This window comes from Entelurus aequoreus, linkage group LG06, assembly GCF_033978785.1.
Source record: "Entelurus aequoreus isolate RoL-2023_Sb linkage group LG06, RoL_Eaeq_v1.1, whole genome shotgun sequence".
In the NCBI taxonomy this organism is placed as follows: domain Eukaryota; kingdom Metazoa; phylum Chordata; class Actinopteri; order Syngnathiformes; family Syngnathidae; genus Entelurus; species Entelurus aequoreus.
This window is the reverse complement of record NC_084736.1, coordinates 58,926,296-58,951,254: the sequence shown is the minus strand read 5'-3', so window position 1 is coordinate 58,951,254 and position 24,959 is coordinate 58,926,296. Positions and strand designations below refer to the sequence as shown.

Sequence of the window (24,959 nt, the reverse complement as noted above, 5' to 3'; positions counted from 1 at the left end):
CGTAGCTGAATGTACAAATGCAGCTACTGAAGTAGCAGCTGGTTGCATCAGCTCTGTGCTCTTTTAAAGACTGTTATGTCCCTTTTGTTCTTTAACTGGTTGTATGCCACTAGGCATTCATTGTGTGAATGCCACGTATCTTGTTCTATACAAAAATGCATCTATTTATTATTCTTCCATAGCTTTTTTCATCCCCCAATAGCTCCCATCGTTCATCCGATTGATCTGTTCAAACGTCAAAACGTTCAGCGCATTCAGGACAAGCATTTCCCAAAATTACAGATTTTACACTAATTCATGTATTTTCAGTCTTTTAAATATTACCTCGTCTATCAACCAATTTCAACCATTCCACCATCAAAACATTTGTCGCCATCAGGACAAAAAAAAAAAAACGTTTTCCACAGTATTGAACAATATAATTGGTACACCTCCCACCATTCTGACTTACAGTTAACTGTTTCCCCCCTAAAACTAACCTTGACTGCACGTACATGTTTGTGTATTTGTTGTGGTAACAAACATTTATTAAGTCTGAAATTAGCCCATGCATTTCTGCAGTACTGTTGCAGAAATGCATGCGGTTAACCATGTCATTTTGGCCTATTGCTTTAAGAGTACACAGGAGGAGCAATCTCTTGTAGTTCAATGAATAGTCACTTTTGTAGCTCATATGCATTATATTGATGCTCATTTGTCCCTTATAACTTTTAATTTAATTATTGTTTATTATGTTTGTGTAACATACTAAATGTAAATCTTCATTCCCTGGAAGGGAATATTAGTTTCACATAGCCAAAAAAAGAGTTAATTGAAATGGTTTTGTAATGTCAAACAGCGAGACTTCAGAAGCGACATTTGTAATGATGCTTTCATATCACGTTGGCTGACTTATGTAAACTGGGTGTAATCAATTAGTGTCTAGACAGATTTTGTAGAAACACATTTTTTATCCCTGCTGTAGAAGCACTTGCATTCAGAGGAAGAGCTACATCATGTTTAGATACCAGTTTCACTCAGTATTAACACACAATGTGGATTGTTACAATCATGGTTTGATTGTCAAAGATGGTTGGTAATGTAATCTGTGATATTTCTACCTGAAATTTCTACCAAAAATATTCCTCAACTGATGTACTAGCATATTTGACACAGAATGATCGTAATGTAAGACATTTTTCCATTGTGTTATGTAGTTAGAGATGATGTATGGTTAGCCAAAAGTGTGTGATTGGTTTGAGAAGGTATCTTGACGTGAAAGTCTCTGTTAAAAATCTAATTCTGGACTCCCTGCCCACCGTCTTTACTTTCTGCTGAGCTTTTATGCCATCTTAATAAAACAGTTACAGTAACAATCTACATTTTATGTTGTGAATGCGTTAAACTAAACTAACCACAGAAGTGAAGCTCGACATACCGCTCTGAATGCAAGCTCGGCAGCAGGCTGTTGCTCCAATAAGACGTCTGACAGTGATTGTGGATAAAAAAAGAAATGGTTTTGTCTTGTCGGGAGAACAACTTTTCATGCACTGCAAAAACTGAAATCTAAGTAAGATTACATATCTCAAATAAGGGTGATATTTGCTTATTTTCTGTCTGATAAAATAATTCTTCTCACTAAGAAGATTTTATGTTAGTGTTTTACTTGTTTTAAGGGTTTTGGTCCTAAATGATCTCAGTAAGATATTACAGCTTGTAGCTGAGATTTTATGACCTATATTGAGTAAAACATGCTTGAAACTAGAATATCAACTGATGCAAAACTGTGTCATTAACACTCACAAGTATAAAACTACCTTTTTAAAGTAATCATTTCTTACTTCAAACATGAAAAAAAAATCATGATGCCGAGCGCATATCATTATGTCAAGATAATGGCACTAGCATTTACTTAATTTAAGAATATTTTTCAACATATTGAGCAAAAAGGTCTCTTTTTTTTCTACCAAAAAAGTGCACTTGTTATTAGTGAGAATATACTTAGTTTAAGGTATTTTGGGGTTCATTGAGGTTAGCTAATTTTACTTGTTTTGGAAAGTCTTGACAAGCTGAATTTTCTTGTTCTATTGGCAGATAATTTAGCTTAGTTCAAATAAAATACCCCTAATTTTTTTTTTTTTTTTTCTTGTTTTTGAGCACTGACTTTTTGCAGTGTAATAATTAAAGTAAATTAAGATTAAGATTAGTTTATTTCAAAGGGGACAATGCAATTTCATAAAACACATGACTACACATGGTTAAAAAAGCCAGAATTATCCAGAAGGCTGGTTTTCATCTGTAGTCCCCTGGCCATGATGTAAAAAAGGCAGTAAAATTACAATTTAAAAGACAAAGAAAAGAAAGAGAGAAAAATTTAAAAAAGCACACAATGTATATACAATAGGATAAAATAAAATACAACATCACAACATAACATTTATCTTAGCATCAAAACAGGCTCATCTTTTAGTGCTGGCAGCTGTAGGCGTTGATAAGCCACATTTTAAAAACATTTTTGTGAAGGCCTTGTAAATTGTGACCACACTGCAAAAACTGAAATCTAAGTAAGATTAAATATCTCAAATAAGGGTGATATTTGCTTATTTTCTGTCTGATAAGATCATTCTTCTCACTAAGCAGATTTTAAGTTAGAGTGTTTTACTTGTTTTAAGGGTTTTGGTCCTAAATGATCTCAGTAAGATATTACAGCTTGTTGCTGAGATGTTATACCTATATTGAGTAAAACATGCTTGAAACTAGAATATCAACTGTTGCAAAGCTGTGTCATCAACACTCAAAAGTATAAAACTACTTTTTTAAAGTAATAATTTCTTACTTTAAGCATGAAAAAAAAATCATGATGCCGAGCGCATATCATTATGTCAAGATAATGGCACGAGCGTTTGCTTAATTTAAGAATATTTTTCAACATATTAAGCAAAAAGGTCTCTTTTATTTCTACCAAGAAAAGTGCACTTGTTATTAGTGAGAATATACTTATTTTAAGGTATTTTGGGTTCATTGAGGTTAGCTAATTTTACTTGTTTTGGAAAGTCTTGACAAGCCAAATGTTCTTGTTCTATTGGCAGATAATTTTGCTTAGTTCAAATAAAATACCCCAAATTTTTTTTTATTTTTTTTATTGTTTTTGAACACTGACTTTTTGCAGTATGGCTTTGAATCTGGTATTTCCATAATGTACCTTTTTCTTTGTCCATTTCTAAACGCTATTTTCCCACTTGTGGCTCAAAACTAAATGGTGGAAGCAGCCACATTTTCCCATGCTACAGAATGGCCCGAGGGTCAAAAATGAGTGAGGACGCATGCACGTAAAAAAAATCAGTGCCGGTAAAGGAACATATAGTTAACATGTTATTATTGCGTTAACTTTGACAGCCCTAGTTCTTACCATTTTTTGTGGACTTTTTGTACATGCGCTACAACCACATAATTTCTCCATTGTGGGATAAATAAAGTTTATCCTATCCATCCTAGAGTATAAAGGTAGCTATATGGTTGTTATTTCATGTTTAGAAGAGTCAAATAATATAAAAAACACATATTTAAAAAGGTCGGAAACAGTTTCTTATGCTCTAATTATTAAAATATTTGATTTAGTAATTAAACTCCTACTTTGTGAAAATGTGTTTATTGCAGTCATTACCGGTACCAATTAACCACGATAAACTAGGGACGACTGTAATTGACTCTTAACAATCGATTATGTTGATCCACATTAGCAATGATAACCGCGGTAAAACACACAAAGTTTAGAATTACCGTTTTAAATTAAATTGATCAGAAAACTATCATTGATAACTTCACTTTGATAAACTCACGGACTGACTGGCGCCAGTTCGCTAGCTTAAATGCTGACATGAAAATAAGAGGTATTAACATATTTCCCCATTAAGAAACGACATACCACGATATTAACTTAAATAAACACATTGCTGTCTGAGCAACTAAAATATTAAATTGTACACATTGAACCTACAAGTTGTGCTCTCTTTGACAGAGTGCTCGTTTGATACTAAGGGGCATACGAGACGGAGGTGTCTTTACGGTGTGTTTAAGGACCGCTGAACAGGGTAGGACGCCACAACGACCGCAATAAATAATAATAGATTTTATTTGTTACACACTTATCATTGAAAAACATCTTAAAGTGCTACAGGACACACCAATATTTGAAACAATAAAAGCTTAACAATTAAAACAAATCCAATACTAAATCCATCCATCCATCCATCCATTTCCTACCGCTTGTCCCTTATGGGGTACTAAAACACAATCATTGAAGCATAAGAACCAGAAAACATGCAAATGATTGAGTTTTCTAACAGTGTGTCTATTTATTTAATTATATTAAAAAACAAAACTTGGTCAAAAAATGTATTTGTGTATATGACTACAACTTGAGCAAATTCAAAAATAATTGAACATTTGGTCAATTTATTGTGTATAGTTACCTTGGAGTCAGTAGTGCTGTTCAAGGCAGCATCTGGAATTTTCAAATGGAGCCCTTGCAAAATGTATGTTGTCTGCATCTGCAACACAACGAAGATTGGCACTACAGTGTTAAAGAGTTTACTTGAAGTGGACATATTAACTTAAAATGCATGCTTATGTATGCACCTGCATTTGGCTCTTTGGGTACAATGACAGGAAATACAGTATATATGTCTCAAAGATTCATAGTTGATTTACCTGAAAATACACCATCCAGTATGGAATAAGGGCTAAAAAAACAGGTAGGACTTTCACCAGCGATTTCACTTCCTCCACTTTTTCTTCGGCAAATTTTCCTCCGTAGGTCACTTTGGCACCATCCAATAGCGTTGGTTTATTGTTTCTAAGGAAACAAGTAAAGGAATTAGGTCTCAAGTGGGACTGACAGCATGGAATTACCAAAATAATAAAAAATTATTTAAGCTACACCATAGCATTAAGAGAGAGGCTTATTCTGTCTTTTAGTGAACATCTTACGTACCCTTAAATAACAGCACTTCTAGAGATATGAAAGAAACGTTATACTATAAAGCCTATAATCCTCAACTCTGGAGAAATAAAAAAGAAGACATTCTTGAAAGACAGTAGGATCGGGCCAATTTGAAAATGCAATGTCATGTTTTTTAACAATGTTTTGAGCTAGTTGAGTTATAAGATGAGATACAACTATGAATCTACCATGAATTGATTTACGTGGACCCCGACTTAAACAAGTTGAAAAACTTATTCGGGTATTACCGTTTAGTGGTCTTCTTTCACCTTCGTCATTATCTTCCTCTTTATGCTCTACTTACTCTATACAAAACTCTCTTTGAACCACATCTAAACTACTGTAATGTCATCTGGTGTAACACCTTCCCTAGCTACCTTCACAAATTAGAATCCATGTAAAAGAATCATGGTCCAAGTTTAATGCCCCCACTCGACATCTATTCCATAATTATCATCTCTTAAGACTGACAGAGTTCAATATTTATCACAATGCTTGTCTAACCTATCAAGTCATCCACAGGCTGAATCTTAGGCTCCGTAGCTTGGTGCCTATCTATCATCCCCAGCATGCCCACAACACTCGTAACTTTGATCATCTGATATCAGGTAAACATCGTCTACTGGCTTGTACTGCTCGAAGTGTTGTATGCAGAGGACCAAAGATTTGGAACCGGCTTGATGAGAGACTCAGGATGCTGTATTCATTCTCCAACTTCAAAAAGAAACTGTAATCTTACCTATTAACCACCTATCTCTAATGCCTCATGTGGGGTAGACTACTGTTGGGTTTTGCATGGTTGAATGAATGTATGTACACTACCGTTCAAAAGTTTGGGGTCACCCAAACAATTTTGTGGAATAGCCTTCATTTCTAAGAACAAGAATAGACTGTCGAGTTTCAGATGAAAGTTCACTTTTTCTGGCCATTTTGAGCGTTTAATTGACCCCACAAATGTGATGCTCCAGAAACTCAATCCGCTCAAAGGAAGGTCAGTTTTGTAGCTTCTGTAACGAGCTAAACTGTTTTCAGATGTGTGAACATGATTGCACAAGGGTTTTCTAATCATCAATTAGCCTTCTGAGCCAATGAGCAAACACATTGTACCATTAGAACACTGGAGTGATAGTTGCTGGAAATGGGCCTCTATACACCTATGTAGATATTGCACCAAAACCAGACATTTGCAGCTAGAATAGTCATTTACCACATTAGCAATGTATAGAGTGTATTTCTTTAAAGTTAAGACTAGTTTAAAGTTATCTTCATTGAAAAGTACAGTGCTTTTCCTTCAAAAATAAGGACATTTCAATGTGACCCCAAACTTTTGAACGGTAGTGTATGTATGTGTATGCTTGCTTTAGTACTCTTATTTTGTGTTTATCATATAGCATGTTTTGTGCTTGCCACCATGTTTCAGCATTCCATGCATATACTGTCCTCTGGGCCCCCTGCTAAAAGCTTCTTCTAGCTTATTTGGGGGACCCTTTCACTTACCACCATCCTTAAATGATATTCACTACTATTGTAATTGTTCTATTGTATTGTGAATAAACTTGAAACTTGAAGGTGGTCAATTATACGGAATATGCACTGTACTGTAGAATCTACTAATAAAAGTTTCAATCAATCAATCAATGACATTTTTAAGATATAAAATGAAGGGGCAACACCAATCTGGCTGTGTCATTCTAAAAAATATAATGTGCAAAACCTGTAAATGAGACGTGTTTTGCTTTGCCTACATTACAGTCTAGCACTGCGTTTATTTGTAACACAGCAATATTAGTCAGCTGTGCGTATTGTTAACTATGTGAAACAACTGACAAACCGACAAGGATTATGTCTCACCGAACTAAGTCAGGCTCCATAGGCTTTGAAGAGCAACATGCAAAGCTGAGTATCTTGAACATATCCGTGAACGCACTGCCATCAGCCGGCTTGGTGATGAAGACGGTGCGACCCAGGAGGAAAACAAGAAAGGAAATCCCAAGACACACAGTGGGAATGATGTAGCCAAGCTCAAAGCTGACATTCTGCTGGATGTAGGCCACACCTCCCAGTGACAGAATGGCTCCCAAATTGATGCACCAGTAGAACCAGTTGAAGAATCTGCGCGTGGCCTCTGGTCCTCTATCTTTGACCTATTGGACAAATTAATTAAAAAAAATAAAAAGTGCCTATTTCATCACATTATTTTAAATTGCAGTTCCACTCTGCAAACACAAACACAAAGTAACAACATGAACATTCAGGATAGTTTTGGGGCCGATCACAATTTAGTGAGTTTAAATAAATTCATAACAGATGCGATCACGAGGAAAAATAATGTATATTAATAAATAGACTTCCATATTTAATACACACTATTATGTACTGTTCACCAAGAATGAACGAAAGCATTTCTAAGCCTTTTTTTTGCTATGACTCAAAGGTTAAAATAAAATTGGGTCTGAATTATTTGGGAAACTAATGAAAAATTGTGTAATGAATTTTTTTTACCTGTATAGTTCATTTGGATTTTTTTTCAGCAAATAATAAAGAATGTTAATACGACCAACAATATTAGGTACAAATGTTGTTTTCAATCGGCCAAGCCTATTTATAGTAAACTTAATCCGAAGTTGCATGACAACATCTTTTATTTAACTGCTCATTACAGAAACAAAACAACAAATCTGCTTTTGTCCCCAATGCATTGAGATCATGTAAATACAGTTATTGCTATAATAAATATGGGGAGTAATGTAGTGCTGCAGCTATTGATTATTTTAGTAATTGAGTAATCTTTCGATCAGTTTGTTCGATTAATCGAGTGATCGGATAAAACACTTTACAGCCCTAAAAGCGTATTTTAGGGATAATAGCTGACATAAACAAAAAATTTTCTGCTTTCAATAAGCTTATTTTTTTCTAATGAATGGACTTCATCAACAAGAAAAATCCTCTTTAACATGTGCGCATTGATAAAAAAAAGAATACAAAAAAAACCTGTCTCCTGTTCACTGCCACACAGATCATGGCAACCACAAACTACCGCTCTCATGCGCACTCAACTGCAGCAGCTGTCCGAAACTATGTCCGCATATATATAGTTTTGTATTAAACATTGTTTTTTTAAGTTAGACTTAAACGATTATATGAAGCAACAGAATATAAATCAAAGTTTTAGTTTTTTTCTAAACAAATTAATCAATTAAATCGATTTATTGTTACAGCCCTAGTGTAATGTAATCTTAACCCATCAGTGTTCCCATTCTTTAACCCTGCACAATGTTTGTTTGTCTAATCTTGAACTGGTTTGTGCTATAAGAAATGTTTTGTTGTACTTGTGAATGACAATAAAGATCATTCCATTCCATGTAAGAAACTAGGTCTTATGTTAGCTGTGACAGTTATTGCTCAGTAATGTTGGTTTTAGCAAAGGTCATGTGAAGGCACCCAACAAGTGAGCTGTAGTGAAAGTGTTGTGTGGTTGGTGGAAAACAAGCGTGCTGTTTGCTGTTCTATAGAGCAGTGTTTTTCAACCACTGTGCCGCGGCACACTAATGTGCCGTGAGATACAGTGGCGTTTGAACAGACAAACAAATTTTTTTGCAAACCAGTAATTATAGTCTGCAAATGATGTGCTGTTGTTGAGTGTCGGTTCTGTCTAGAGCTCGGCAGACTAAACGTGTAATACTCTTCTGTATCAGAAGGGGGCAGCCGGTAGCTAATTGCTTTGTAGATGTCGGAAACAGCGGGAGGCAGCGTGCAGGTAAAAAAGTGTCTAATGCTTAAACCAAAATAAACAAAAGGTGAGTGCCCCTAAGAAAAGGCATTGAAGCTTAGGGAAGGCTATGCAGAACGAAACTTACTGTGGAGCAAAGATGGCGTCCACAATGTACATCCGAACATGACATGACAATCAACAATGTCCCCACAAAGAAGGATAAAACAACTGAAATACTCTTGATTGCTAAAACAAAGTAGATGCGGGAAATATCGCCCAAAAGGAAGACATGGAACTGCAACAGGAAAATACCAAAAAAAGAGAAAATGACACCAAAATAGGAGCGCAAGACAAGAACTAAAACACTATACACAGGAAAACAGCAAACAACTCCAAATAAGTCACGGCGTGATGTGACAGGTCGTGACAGTACACCTACTTTGAGACAAGAGCTATATTGATGCATCCAGTTATGGTTTAAAGTCATATCCAACAATTGCGACAATGACTTTTTACTGTCAACTGAGTTTAGTTTTTTAATGATATCTGCTGGTGGTGTGCCTCCGGATTTTTTCAACGCAAATAATGTGCCCTTAAAAAAGGTTGAAAAACACTGCTATAGAGGACATCAATCCATCCATTTTCTACCGCTTGTCCCTTGGACAGCCCTTACAAAAGTCAGGCGGGATGAGTGAGTGAGTGAGAGGACAGTGAGGACCAGCGTTGCCAGACGTACACTTATTATTATAGTTGAACAATAATGTCATGCTCTGTACAATCAATACTTATGAAAATTATATGATGTAAATAAACAATCGATAATTTGAGCCCTTCAATACGCGGCTAATGGCAAACACAAACTTACATGGTACTTTTCATCCAGGTGGGGGCACTGTTTTGCCAGTGCCAGCTTTTTTCCAAGAGTGCAGTCCTTAGTTTATTGTGCACATATGCTGTCTAAAGGTAAATCTGAAATAGCAATGCTGATAGTTACTTTACAAAAGTAATTAGTTAAAAGGCCTGAGCTCACTTTGTTAAAACTGTGTAATGGTTTACATGGGCATGCCCATATAAGTAAGTCGGGTACGCATTGATGTCAGTGTGTTCCTACTTTTAAAGAAGACTGTAAAATACAGTGTTCGAGCGATCCAAAACAGCTTGAATAGCTCACTTCCAAATGCATGCATCGTTTTACAGGTGTATCTGACATTGTAATTTTAAACTACAGAAATGATTCCAATGGTTAGAATCTGCACTTCAGAGTGACATACCAAGCACTGCTTCATGCAGACCGGGCATGGCCATAGTGGCTTGTTTATGTAGCAGCGACAGAGGCAGATTTCTACTACAAAGTTCTGCAGAACAGTGATATTATAATGAATATGTGGATGTGTTTTAACCTTTGCATTTATATTTTTTTGCCTTGTTTGTTTCATTTGTGTTTCTTGCTCGATTATAAAAATATGTCAATTAAGGAGGTGGTCTGCAGTAGTGGAACAATGTTAAATTTTTTACAATATTCAGTGTTTTATGGTGCATAATTACTATTGTAAATCCCACATTCTATATTTGTATGTACATTGTGACTGTCACAATAATTCAGTAAAAACTAAAGTTAATTTCATTTTTTAAGATGGTCTGTTTAGTTTTTTACTGAAAAAGACACTCAGAATGTACATGAAAATACAGAATGTGGGATTTACAGTATTAACTATGAACATTAAAAAATATAAACATTGCTCCTTGACTTCCCAGGCCACCTCCTTGGTCGACATATTTTATAATCAAGCAACAGCAACAAAGATTGGAATCTTTTTTATAGTTTGGATTATGACGTGTTGTAACGTAACACCTGGTGGTCAGGTGCTAGTGTGTGTGATGTAACACTTGGTGGTCAGAAGTGTTTATTATGTGTATTATGCCCAGGTAGCCCAGTTAACTGCCTTGTTTATGCTGTTTTGCAAGACACGTGTCACGTGACTTCACCACATTGACTGGTTCTGACAGAGTCAGGATCGATTGCTTCAGCCTTAATTTACCAGAAGTGAGTCTTGCTTTTTGAAGAAGCACATTTTTTTACACTGATTTTTTTACACATTGAATTTTTTTTACACTGATTTTTTAGCATTTAATTTTTATACACTGAATTTTAAAACAATATATTTTTTATGAAACTGTCAGCATACTTTAATGTAAAAAATTCCAGTTCACAAAATTCAAACGCAAAAATTTCAGTTACATAAATTCAGTGTCAAAAAAAGCTTTTGTAATTTACACAAATTAACCTCTATAAAACGACCTTCTGCAAAAATCATCATCAAAATGATCATCTCTATGATAGCACTTTAAGTGTTTTTAAGAATCTGTAGCAAAAATGTGAGTCTCTCACAAGTTTTTAAACTGAACTCGCAAGTCACAAGTTAATTAGCCCCAAATGATGAAAAAGAGAGTACCTAAAACTGAACCTTGAGGAACATCAGTAGTACAACTAAATAAGTTAAATGATTACTGACTGCATCTGAAGTAAACAGGCTACAGCAACACCTAAATGACATAAATTGCACTACCAAAAAAAATGTGTAATTGCCACAAAGGCAAGGACTTAAAGGGGTGCCTTGAGGAACGCCTCACTTAGGTAAATCACAAGTTTGGAGTGTTCTCGTGTCTTAGCCGGGTTAAAATGTAAATGCATGGACCTGCTAACGTGTTTACAAAGTTCCAAGTTTCTTGATGCAACAGCAGCACTCTAGTGTTGTTAAGAATTTGCAGCACAAATGGTTGTCCCCCAAGTTTTGAACTGAACTCGGGGGCCCGGTATGGTTTCATTCCCGGGCCGGCAGTTGAATAGATCTGCTATACAAGATCTGTAGGGATGTTTTACTGCAGCCGATGGTCCTGAGCAAGGTAATTTCCCTCAAAATATGATATTTTTTAACCTGTTTTGCTACCTTATGCTGCGAGTTTGTAATTTTGAATCTGGCAAAACTGGTGAGGACTATGTAGTCTATGAGTTGCAATTTTGGACTTGTGTGCTGTTGTGGATATTGGACGATTCAGGCTGCCAGTACTCTTTACAGTTTCTCAATAATTTTTCTGGAAAGCAGAAGTGCATCTCTTTCACTACAGTATGAACAGACTTCACCGTTGTAAGGTCTGTGGCGACTTTCTCTTTGCACTTTTTGAATACAGTAGCTCAGTTAAATCATTTAAGCTAAAAATAGACAGATTGCAGGTGGCTTGTGTAATCTGTCACATTCCCACCACTACCGTGTTTCTGTTTTATTCAAAATAAGGAAAACTGCATCCAACAGCCCATTTATGATGTTCTTGGTTGAATCTGTAAAATAAGCATGTTTATGTTCATGATTGGCTGATCAGATAAGTAAAAGTGCACCTCTCTAGCTTTGTGTATTTTTTCAGAAATGTACTGAAACCTAACAAAAGTGCCATGTGGTCATTGTCTTGTAATTACTTGCTAATGACTCGCAAGGACATCTTAAGCAACTGGAAGTTTGTCATCTTCACAAAATAGGATACAATTTGCCAGTGTTTTGTTTGGTTATCCATTCCAGCATCCCTCTTCTACCTGATTGGTTGCAAGAACCTTAGTTACAGGGCACATGTTAATCACTATTTTGAACTGAAACTCAGGCGGGTCAACCACTACAACAGTGATCTCAGGCATTTAATCGATCCCAACTGGAGTGTTTGGTTTGTTTTAGAAGTCTCGCTTCTCATCCAAGTAGGGTTCATCAGTTTATGCTCAGAGACTTCGATGGGTCAAATCTAGTCTCGTGGCTGGTGCCAAAACCCCAAACATTTATACTCCAATACCAGGAAGGTGTGCCTGGGCAAGCATGGTATCTGACCAATCTAAGTCTCTGGCAATGAACTGATGAAGCCTACTTGGATGAGAGGCGAAACGTCTTCTAAGACAACCCAACCGGTCCAGTTGCGATCGATTGAATGCCCTGAGATTACAATGACCTGGATGAATGAGGACATCCATAGACATACTACAACAGTGACCTTTGTTTGGTATTTTACGTGTTAATTATAAGTGTTATCGTCCTACTGTTTACTTATACGAGCAATACAATTGTTTATTATTCTATTGCTATTAATTAATATTGGCGCTAAGGATTTGTGTGACTAAAAGTTATGATTTTAAGTCGATCGAGTATCACATTTTGATTTGAGTTTACAAGCTATTTTCAGATGGCAAGAGCCACATTGTTTCCTACTGTAGAATTACATGGAAAAGTAACTAAATAGGTTTTATACAGAAGAACACAACAAATTGCAAATACAATAATTGTGAAATAACACTCAACTCAAGTTATTTAGAACATTCAGTGAACATGCTTTTTAGTGATTTTTGCCTTGAGTAATCTGTTTACCACAAATGCTTGCCTACTCCACATTATATTGCGCTGTCTGATTGTCGTGGAATGCAAGATCTATTCCTTTCTGTGTTTACTCTCTTTCTTTCCAATATGAAGGCTCTATTTGCAGCTGTGTTCAAACATGATCAAAAGTGTTGACATGAACATAAAGAACCATTATAATGAGCATTGACTGCACAGAGAAAATGGTACCAGGGCCCTACCAGCCCCCATGATTTAATATGTTTGAACACAGACGCAGCTGTTAAGGGGGAACTGCACCTTTTTTGGAATTCAGCCTATCGTTCACAATCATTATGAGGGACAAGAACACATTCTAAAGATTAAAAAAAGATCTTAAGATGTGGCTAATGGGAGTCTGTTACTTTCAAAGCCCTCTAAAACATTTTCAAAAATCTCCATCAATGTTTTATATACATGCCGTAAGTATGTATAAAATGTAGTAACAGACATGTTCATAACAATATGTAATGTCTACAATATATATCATATTTTGGTCATGTTAGGCATTACCAGAACTCATTTTCCTGGGTGCATTGATTTCAGTGCTAATAGCACAGACTTCCTACTTCCATCAGCAAAGGCGAGTGTTCCTACTTGCGGCAACAAACTTGTGTTCGCAAATCTTTTGGACAAGTGAGGATTCACAACCTTATCTTTTTGAAGCTGAATATATAGAGGATGAACGACTGGTTGTAGAAGCTAAACGAGCACGAAGTGAGGCTGAAATGTTGGAGAGACCAAAGCCAAAAGAGTCAGGATCGTCATGACTCGGTGGCGTAAATGTGAAGCTTGCCAAGCTACAGTATGCTAAAAGAGATGTGCTTCTGCTGCACTGAGTAGCACACAATGTTTTTAATCGATGGAAGACAATCCTCAAAGAAACTGCATCACAAAGACGAACTTGTATGTGCTCACAAACCCTGCTGTGGTATAATCTTTTATCCAACTACTGTACCCAAAATCAACTGGAAAACAACGTCCACGGCCAGCTTCATCAAACATGTAACTTTTCATTGAGTAAGTCACTATAATATTTAGAGATGTCCGATAATGGCTTTTTTGCCGATATCCGATACTCCGATATTGTCCAACTCTTAATTACCGATACCGATATATACAGTCGTGGAATTAACACATTAGTATGCCTAATTTTGATGTGATGCCCCGCTGGATGCATTAAACAATGTAACAAGGTTTTCCAAAATAAATCAACTCAAGTTATGGAAAAAAATGCCAACATGGCACTGCCATGTTTATTATTGAAGTCACAAAGTGCATTATTTTTGTTAACATGCCTCAAAACAGCAGCTTGGAATTTGGGACATGCTCTCCCTGAGAGAGCATGAGGAGGTTGAAGTGGGCGGGGTGGGTGGGGGGGGGGTTGAGGTGGGGGGGGGGGGTTGCGGGGGGTGTATATTGTAGCGTCACGAAAGAGTTAGTGCTGCAAGGGGTTCTGGGTATTTGTTCTGTTGTGTTTATGTTGTGTTACGGTGCGGCTGTTCTCCCGAAATGTGTTTGTCATTCTTGTTTGGTGTGGGTTCACAGTGTGGCGCATATTTGTAACAGTGTTAGAGTTGTTTATACGTCCACCCTCAGGGTGACCTGTATGGCTGTTGACCAAGTATGCCTTGCATTCACTTGTGTGTGTGAAAAGCCGTAGATATTATGTGATTGGGCCGGCACGCAAAGGCAGTGCCTTTAAGGTTATTGGCGCTCTGTACTTCTCCCTATGCCCGTGTACACAGCGGCGTTTTAAAAAGTCATGAATTTTACTTTTTGAAACCAATACCGATAATTTTGAAACCGATACCGATAATTTCCGATATTACATTTTTAAAGCATTTATCGGCCGATAATATCGGCAGTCCGATAATATCTAATAATATTGATCATGATACATGAAGCACATCATGCTTGTTATTACATCTAAATTAACAGTCGAGCTCTCTGTGTACAAACAAACATGAAACGTGGGCTAATACTTTGCAAATACTCGAAAATGATTGTCTGTGTTTTTAGTCAGTACAGATTGGTATCTTTATCGCATCGTGTGGTGCATTACAAACTCAAAAGCGATTCAGCTGCTGATGCGGAAGCTAGTTTTACTTGTGCTAATGCTGTAACAGTGTGAGTGTCTCTATGAGCAAGAAGGTGTTTGGTCTTACAATAACAATGTTGGTACAACTTGGTTCTTATGCAGGTCAAAGACTGTAAACAAAGTAATGTTGGCGGTTTCTGGATGCATTTTTAGTGATTTAGACGCAGAATGGATTGGCTGCATTGCTAGCCGCATCCTTAGAGTGTGTTTTTAATATCAGAATGCAAAAAAAAAAAGTTTTCTTGTCTCTTATAAGGACTGTGAACGACAGGCATACTTCCCAAGAAAGTGCAGTTACCCTTAAAATGTTCACACTTTTTGTGTTCTGATTTAACACATTTGTGGTGTAAAAAATAAATGTCTTATTATGTAAGCTAGGGCAATGCTTTTGGTTTATGGGTGCTTGTGTGCGTGTTTGTGTCTAATACAAGTTATACAACTAAATAGCCATGAAAAAAGGGATGTGCGTGTCTAAGTGAAGCCGCATGGTAAAACTGAAACTGCATGTCACATGTCTGCCTCCACCATGTCACACTACATTCCCAAGTATAGAGCCCCATGTCAGAAGATCGCATTGGTAAATACTATAATATTTACACTCCTACTTTCATAACATTTAAATATAAATCCAATAATTGTCATATTTACCTGGTCTGCCCCAAATGGAGTGATGTTTGACTTGACAGTCCCCACACCCAGTGCAATTAAAAAAAGTCCACTGTAGACTACAGGGCCACAATAAGCTGCACGGATAGGGCAAGTGATGTTGCTTGGAGGAGTACTGTTTGTGCTCAGACATTCAGCAGGCTGCACAGGAAACGCTGCCTCTTCTCCGCATATATTTATCCGGGTGTCATCATTTGAAATGAATGGGAAAAATAGAATACCGATAAAGTATAGAATCAGACTTGAGGCAATGGTCCAAAACTTCCCAAGATATGCATCCGCCAACCAGCCTCCAAATGGGGATATCAGGTAAGTCACCCCCATGAACATCAGAGGAGCCTGGCTGGCTTGGGTGCCCTCCCAAAAAAATGGGCTGCTATTTAAAAAGAGAACAAGATTGGATGTGATGCCATAGAATGCAATCCTTTCCAAGGATTCAGCCAGCAAGACAGCGGCACATGCTAGTCTTCTTCCCCGGAAAACAGATGGGGGTGACGCTCTCACATTGCCAGTACCAGAGTCTATAAGAGGGGTGCTCTCGTTGGCATCCTTAGTGATTGCCATCCTCTACTGATATTTATCAATTGTTGAATTCCTTAACAGTTCAGTCCTGTAAGAAACAAGAAACACAACAGGTTAGTTAATATTTAACATTAAGTATTGCCTGTTATGTCAACTCAAAACATCTGAACTGAGAGAGTCTCATCATTTCTTTTTATTCCTTTCATGAAAATGCATATATAACAAGCCACGTACAGTTCACACTTTCATTGTTTTTTTGTTTCTTATACATTTCCATGATCAGAAAGGAGCAGATGGAAGAATAATATGCCCCCTTTTTTTAACACAATTTTTTTAGATGACTTTATCACTGTTCCCTCCACCAACACCCGAACTCCAACATACTTTTTAATTTTCGTTTTAAACATTTTCACAATGACACGTCCAATCAAAATCAAAAATCAGTTTCATATAATGCCAGTCATCTCTTTTTGTAACTCTTTTTAAATTCAAAAATATTCTTGCACCTTTTTAAGTCTTTCTTTAGAGAATTCCATGCTTTCACACCAGCAACAGACAAGCACATTTGTTTCAAATGTGTTCGCGCTCTTGGATGTTTAAAGTCATACGGCCTTCTGTGATTCTCATCTTCAGACGTGAACACGAATAAGTCCTTTGGAAGAACTTTATTTCTAGCTTTGAACATCACTAATAGAGTATGCAATTCTACAATGTCTTATAGTTTTAAAAATCCTGACCCAATAAAGAGTGGATTTGTATGGTCTCTATTAGGGCTGGGCGATAAATCGAATATACTCGATAAATCGCGGGTTTGTCTCTGTGCGATGTAGAAAATGACTATTTGGTGAGTATTCGAGCATACTTTCTCACACAGTTGCTTTTAGCTGCGGGCATTACACTACAGGCTTTTCTCACTCTTTCTTGTCTCTCCTTCTCACAGAGTGATAACACTAGCGCACCTTGTTACATACGCCGCATACTGTCGCGCGTGCAACATCATACGCCCTCGCCGAGCAGAGAGGTAGCGGCATGGTAACGTTAGCTGTGGCAGGTGGTGCAAGCGGACCGATGCGAGTGGTAATACAAGAGAGAGAAGTTGCGAATCTGGTAACAAATGGAGAAAGAAGAATTAATTCCCAAGAAAAACAGCACAGCGGTGGTTTGGCTTCAAGCGGGAAGATGTTGAACAGACAGCCATAATATGTCAAGTATGCGGCAAAAGCGTTGCTACAAAAAGTATCAGCACTACTAATTTGTAGCATCATTTGAAAAGTCACCAGCTAGAGAACAAGAAGTGCTTGAAACTCTGTATGTCAACATCTCCGTCCGGTGTCACACTGAACAAAATGCCAAAGCAACCAGCACTGACCCGAATAGGCCTGGCGTTTTCCATTTCCACATCAACACAAGTATGACAAAAATAGTCAAAAACAGGAGATAATGTCCGCAGTAACCTACCACATAGCGAAGGACATACACAATTTGCTTTCCTATTATGCAGCTCATTTTTATTTGACAGATTTTGAAATATCTTGTGTGATATCATTCACAAAAGTGCGCTAATATTGTAGTGGCATTCTGTACAAAAAGCGCACTTTAATTTGTTTTGATATGTCATCCTAGGGACATCATGCACAAAAGTGCACTCACAACTTGTTTTAAATGTCTGACAATCTTGCACTTTCTGTTTTGAAATGACATGAATGTTTGTGCCACTGCTTATTAACTGTTTAATAAATACAGTTTTGGTAAATTGACTTAGTTGTGATTTCCCTCTCTGCATGAAAGTTTAAAATTAGGTACTGTATATATTAATGCAGTATGAACAAGAATGTTTTTATGTAAACACATACAATCATCATACTGGTGTGATTATATGCATTAAGTGTTCATTCAAGGCTAAGGCAAAATATTGAGATATATATCGTGTATCGTGACATGGCCTAAAAATATTGAGATATTAATAAAAAGCCATATCTGTTAGAATAATCATGTATATATTATCACACAACTTTATGCTTAAGGGCCGTTGCTATAGTTATTATCTGTATTTTTCTATCCAAAAGATTGCCAGCCGTCTCGTATCATTGTTGTGTCCAGACTCTGCCTGCTGACTGCCAAGGCCGAACACCGCCGTGACGCAGACAGGGCAGAGACAAGGCGATATCACCAGCGTCAACACATTTTCATTTTTGTATAATCATATATTGTGTCTAACTGTAGTTGTTGAGATTACCCCCTTCCCTCAGCGACAGCTTCAGTAATGTAACCAGGGACCTCCCAAATAAATAGAGGAAGCGTGCGGGCTGGACTTTTAGAACGTAGTTTGGATCTGTAACTAGAATACAGCCCAAAACACTGTCTCCTCATTGAGTTTTGATTGATTGAAACTGTTATTAGTAGATTGCACAGTACAGTGCATATTCCGTACAATTGACCACTAAATGGTAACACCCAAATACGTTTTTCAACTCGTTTAAGTCGGGTTCCACGTAAATCAATTCATGGTACAAATATATACTATCAGCATAATGCAGTCATCACACAAGTTAATCATCAGAGTATATACATTGAATTATTTACATTATGTACAATATTTACAGTCCGGGGGATGTGATGAGGAGGGTTAAGTTGATATCAGCACTTCAGTCATCAACAAATGCATCATCAGAGAAATGGACATTGAAACAGTGTAGGTCTGACTTGGTAGGATATGTACAGCGAGCAGAGAACATAGTGAGTTCAGAAAGCAAAAGAACAAGTATATACATTTGATTATTTACATTTGGTTATTTACAATCCGGGGAGGTGGCATGTGGAGGGGGGAGGGTGTTAGTCAAGGGTTGAAGTTGACTGGAGGTGTTCTTTTAGTGCGGTTTTGAAGGAGGATAGAGATGCCCTTTCTTTTACACCTGTTGGGAGTGCATTCCATATTGATGTGGCATAGAAGGAGAATGAGTTAAGACCTTTGTCAGTTCGGAATCTGGGTTTAACGTGGTTAGTGGAGCTCCCCCTGGTGTTGTGGTTATGGTGGTCATTTACGTTATGGAAGTAGTTTGACATGTACTTCGGTATCAGGGAGGTGTAGCGGATTTTATAGACTAGGCTCAGGGCAAGTTGTTTTACTCTGTCCTCCACCCTGAGCCAGCCCACTTTGGAGAAGTGGGTAGGAGTGAGGTGTGATCTGGGGTGGAGGTCTAGAAGTAATCTGACTAGCTTGTTCTGGGATGTTTGGAGTCTAGATTTGAGGGTCTTGGAGGTGCTAGGGTCCCAGGAGGTGCATGCGTAATCGAAAAAGGGTTGAATGAGAGTTCCCGCCAGAATCTTCATGGTGCTTTTGTTGACCAGAGAGGAGATTCTATAGAGAAATCTCGTTCGTTGGTTGACCTTTTTGATTACCTTGGTTTCCATTTTATCACAGGAAAGATTAGCCTCTAGAATGGAACCTAGGTAGGTGACCTCATCTTCCCTGGTGATAACAATGTCACCCACTTTTATAGTGAAGTTATTGACTTTCTTAAGGTTGATGAGGGTTCCGTTCTTGGCCCTGCACTCTTTAGTATTTACATGCTGCCGCTGGGTGACATCATACGCAAATACGGTGTTAGCTTTCACTGTTATGCTGATGACACCCAACTCTACATGCCCCTAAAGCTGACCAACACGCCGGATTGTAGTCAGCTGAAGGCGTGTCTTAATAAAATTAAACAATGGATGTCCGCTAACTTTTTGCAACTCAACACTAAGAAAACGGAAATGCTGATTATCGGTCCGGCTCAACACCAACACCTATTTAATAATACCACCTTAACATTTAACAACCAAACAATTACACAAGGCGACTCAGTAAAGAATCTGGGTATTATCTTCGACCCAACTCTCTCGTTTGAGTCACACATTAAGAGTGTTACTAAAACGGCCTTCTTTCATCTCCGTAATATCGCTAAAATTCGTTCCATTTTGTCCACTAGCGACGCTGAGATTATTATTCATGCGTTCGTTACGTCTCGTCTCGATTACTGTAACGTATTATTTTCGGGTCTCCCTATGTCTAGCATTAAAATATTACAGTTGGTACAAAATGCGGCAGCAGGACTCTTGACAAGAACAAGAAAGTTTGATCATATTACGCCTATACTGGCTCACCTGCACTGGCTTCCTGTGCACTTAAGATGCAACTTTAAGGTTTTACTACTTACGTATAAAATACTACACGGTCTAGCTCCATCCTATCTTGCTGACTGTATTGTACCATATGTCCCGGCAAGAAATCTGCGTTCAAAGAACTCCGGCTTATTAGTGATTCCCAGCGCCCAAAAAAAGTCTGCGGGCTACAGAGCGTTTTCTATTCGGGCTCCAGTACTCTGGAATGCCCTCCCTGTAACAGTTAGAGATGCTACCTCAGTAGAAGCATTTAAGTCCCATCTTAAAACTCATTTGTATACTCTAGCCTTTAAATAGACCCCCCTTTTTTAGACCAGTTGATCTGCCGTTTTCTTTTCTCCTCTGCCCCCTCGCCGGGTTATTCCGGTTCCGGTGACCATGGATGAAGTGCTGGCTGTCCAGAGTTGGGACCCGGGGTGGACCGCTCGCCTGTACATCGGTTGGGGACATCTCTGCGCTGCTGACCCGTCTCTGCTCGGGATGGTCTCCTGCTGGCCCCACTATGGACTGGACTCTCACTATTATGTTAGATCCACTAAGGACTGTACTTAGAGGGGGGGTTACCCACATATGCGGTCCTCTCCAAGGTTTCTCATAGTCATTCACATCGACGTCCCTTATGTGGGCTCTGTACAGAGGATGTCGTTGTGGCTTGTGCAGCCCTTTGAGTCTTTTGTGATTTAGGGCTATATAAATAAACATTGATTAATTGATGTAGGACCCAAATATAGGATGGATTTCGTTTTACCCAAGTGCATGGATAGCTTGTTGTCAGGCTAAGGCAAAATATCGAGATATATATCGTGTATCGTGACATGGCCTTAAAATATCGAGATATTAATAAAAGGCCATATCGCCCAGCCCTAGTCTCTATATCCTACTTTAAAAATAATACGAATTGCTCTTTTCTGTAAAAGAAATAAAGGCATTATGTTGCTGTGTATTTCCCCATCTTTATGCACAATAATTTAAATAAGGTAGAACAATTGAGCAATATAACATTCTCATTGTATTATACGGGAAACTGTATTTAACCGTGTTCAAAATAAATAAGCTTTTAGATATTTCCACATGCAATATATGAGCTTTCCATGCCAACTTTTCATCTAGGATGACCCCAAGGAATCTAATTTCAGTCACCTTCTCAATTGTCACATAGTTTATGGATAAACTAGTCTGACTCGAGATATGACGTTTAAACAAAAGCATAACAGTTGAAAACTTAGTATGAACGCTAGCTATGCTAAGTTTAGCATAAAGGCAGTTCCGTGCGAGTTTTGCTATACATTACCGTCTGTCAGACGTCAGATTGGTAGATGTTCTCCATGCGCCTTTATTGTTGCGTGTACCTTCCAAGTGTTTACTTTTGTCAACCGAGAGCTGGAAGTTGACCAAAAGTGTCCCGTCACAACCCCGTGACACACGGCTGTCAACAAACTGTTGGCTGGGTTTGTACGTGGCTCTACAAGCGATCTATAAATGAGCTGTTCCCTTTGCCTGGATCGCGCTAGTCCATCCACATTGTTTGTAGCTCTGCGCAGTCTCGTGTGACGTCACTGTAGAAATAAGGAAGTAGCCCGTCGGCATTTTGCTGTGTTTTTTTTTTGTTTGTTTTTTACTGTATAAACCTTTATTTATAATATGCAACATTTACACACAATCAATAAATAATAATAATCAAAACAAGTACAGAAACAGTACAAAACAGCGCCAGGGGGTTGTAAACCTAATAAATTAACTAAAATAGAATGCAAAAAATATATATGTAACAAAATGTAAAGCCATAAACTCACACAAATTCCGTAAATAATCTAAATTTGGAGCACATCTTCATAGTTTTCACAGCTTTTTGGTTGTTAGAGGTAGAAAGCCTTTTAAAGTGCAGTTCTAATTTTTTTTTTAAAGGCACAAAAAACAGGTCGGGTATTGAGAAACTTACATGTATGAATGTAACATTTTGTCAATAGTATAATGAGGTTGCAAAGGTAAAATTCCTTTTCAAATTTTGTTTTCATACAGTGTAAATCCAAATAGCACATATTTAAAAACAAAGCACACATTTGTCATGACATATCGTCCAGGATGAAACGACATATGCAGCATTTTGGTGATATTTAATTTTTGTATTTAATTTTTTTATATATTTATTTATTTTATAAACCTTTATTTATAATGTGCAAAATGTTGTATATAATCAAGAAATAAAAATAATCAAAACAAAAAAAGTACAAAAACAGTACAAAACAGCGCCATGGGGTTGTAAATATAATAAAGTAACTAAAATAGAATGCAAAATATATATATATATATGTAACAAAATGGGGCGGCATGGCGTTGTGGGTAGAGCGCCCGTGTCAGAAACCTGAGGGTTGCAGGTTCGCTCCCCGCCTCTTACCATGCCGTTGTGTCCTTGGGCAGGACACTTCACCCTTGCCCCCGGTGCCGCTCACACCGGTGAATGAATGTTGAATGAATGATGGGTGGTGGTCGGAGGGGCCGTAGGCGCAGATTGGCAGCCACGCTTCCGTCAGTCTACCCCAGGGCAGCTGTGGCTACGAAAGTAGCTTACCACCACCAGGTGTGAATGAATGATGGGTTTTTAACATGTAAAGCGACTTTGGGTACTTAGAAAAGCGCTATATAAATCCCAGGTATTATTATTATTATTATTAAAATGTAAAGCCATAGTTCCGTAAATAATCCAAATTTGGAACGCATCGTCATAGTTTTCACAGCTTTTTGGTTGTTAGAGGTAGAAAGCGTTTTAAAGTAGAGTTCTAATTATTTTTTTAAAGGCACAAAAAACAGGTGGGGTGTTGAGAAACTTACATTTATGAATATAAAACTTAGTCCATAGTATAATGAGGTTGCAAAGATAAAATTCCTTCTCAAATTTTGTTTTTCACACAGTGTAAATCCAAATAGTACATCTTTAAAAACAAAGCACAGTCATGACATATTGTCCAGGATGAAACGACAGAGGCAGCATTTTGGTGTTTTTTTAAAATATATATATTTTTAATTATATAAACCTTTATTTATAATATGCAACTTTTGTATACCATCAAGAAATACAAATAATTTAAAAAAGTACAGAAACAGTACAAAAACAGTACAAAAAGAGCCAGGGGGTTGTAAACGTAATAAAGTAACTAAAATAAAATGCAAAATATACATATGTAACAAAATGTAAAGCCATAAACTCACATAAATTCCGTAAATAATCCAAATTTGGAACACATCGTCAGAGTTTTCACAGCTTTTTGGTTGTTAGAGGTAGAAAGCGTTTTAAAGTAGAGTTCTAATTATTTTAAAGGCACAAAAAAACAGATATATACAGATTATAAAACGTAGCCAATAGTATAATGAGGTTGCAAAGGTAAAATTCCTTTTCAAATTTTGTTTTCATACAGTGTAAATCCAAATAGCACATCTTTAATAACAAAGCACAAATTAGTCATGAATATTGTCCAGGATGAAACGACAGATGCAGCATTTTGGTGTTTTTTTTTTTTTTAATATATATTTTTGATTGGCAAAAAGGGATAAGCGGTAGAAAATGGATGGATGGAAAAACTAAATTGGCCCTAGTGTGTGAATGTGAGTGTGAATGTTGTCTGTCTATCTGTGTTGGCCCTGCGATAAGGTGGCGACTTGTCCAGGGTGTACCCCGCCTTCCGCCCGATTGTAGCTGAGATAGGCTCCAGCACTCCCCGCGACCCTGAACGGGACAAGCGGTAGAAAATGGATGGATGGATTTTTTTAATTTTATAAACCTTTACTTTTAATATGCAACATTTGTATACAATGAAGAAATACAAATAATTTAAAAAAGTACAGAAACAGTACAAAACAGAGCCAGGGGGTTGTAAACTTAATAAAGTAACTAAAATAAAATGCAAAACATACATATGTAACAAAATGTAAAGCCATAAACTCACATAAATTCAGTAAATAATCCAAATTTGGAACACAACGTCATGGTTTTCACAGCTTTTTGGTTGTTAGAGGTAGAAAGCGTTTTAAAGTAGAGTTCTAATTCTTTTAAAGGCACAAAAAAAACAGATATATACAGAATATGAAACGTAGCCAATAGTATAATGAGGTTGCAAAGATAAAATTCCTTTTCAAATTTTGTTTTCATACAGTGTAAATCCAAATAGCACATCTTTAAAAACAAAGCACACATTTGTCATGAATATTGTTCAGGTTGAAACGACAGATGCAGCATTTTGGCTGTTTGTCGCTCTGCTCGGTCTTGTGTGACGTCACCGTAGAAATAAGGAAGTAGCCCGTCGGCATGTTTGGGTGTTGTTGTTTTTTTTTTAAAATATCACATTCTCGCCACATCTCCGGGCGCCCAAGTTAGTTTGCCGCATGTGCTGGTTCCGAAGTTCGTTAAAAAAA

The 24,959-nt window shown here is 37.4% G+C and overlaps 1 protein-coding gene across 1 annotated transcript in view; it reads right to left on the bottom strand.

The window, feature by feature from the left end:
- The window catches only part of slc15a4 (solute carrier family 15 member 4), a 72,659-nt gene extending 50,627 nt beyond the window's left edge, over positions 1–22,032 (bottom strand). The window contains exons 1-5 of the mRNA XM_062051093.1: positions 21,844–22,032; positions 15,849–16,476; positions 6,833–7,125; positions 4,690–4,834; positions 4,452–4,529 (exon numbers count right to left, since the gene is read on the bottom strand). Of these exons, the coding sequence (XP_061907077.1) occupies positions 4,452–4,529; positions 4,690–4,834; positions 6,833–7,125; positions 15,849–16,430 (1,098 nt within the window). The 5' untranslated portion in view covers positions 16,431–16,476; positions 21,844–22,032. The remainder of the gene's footprint in view (positions 1–4,451; positions 4,530–4,689; positions 4,835–6,832; positions 7,126–15,848; positions 16,477–21,843) is intronic.
- Between the last annotated feature and the right edge of the window lie 2,927 nt (positions 22,033–24,959).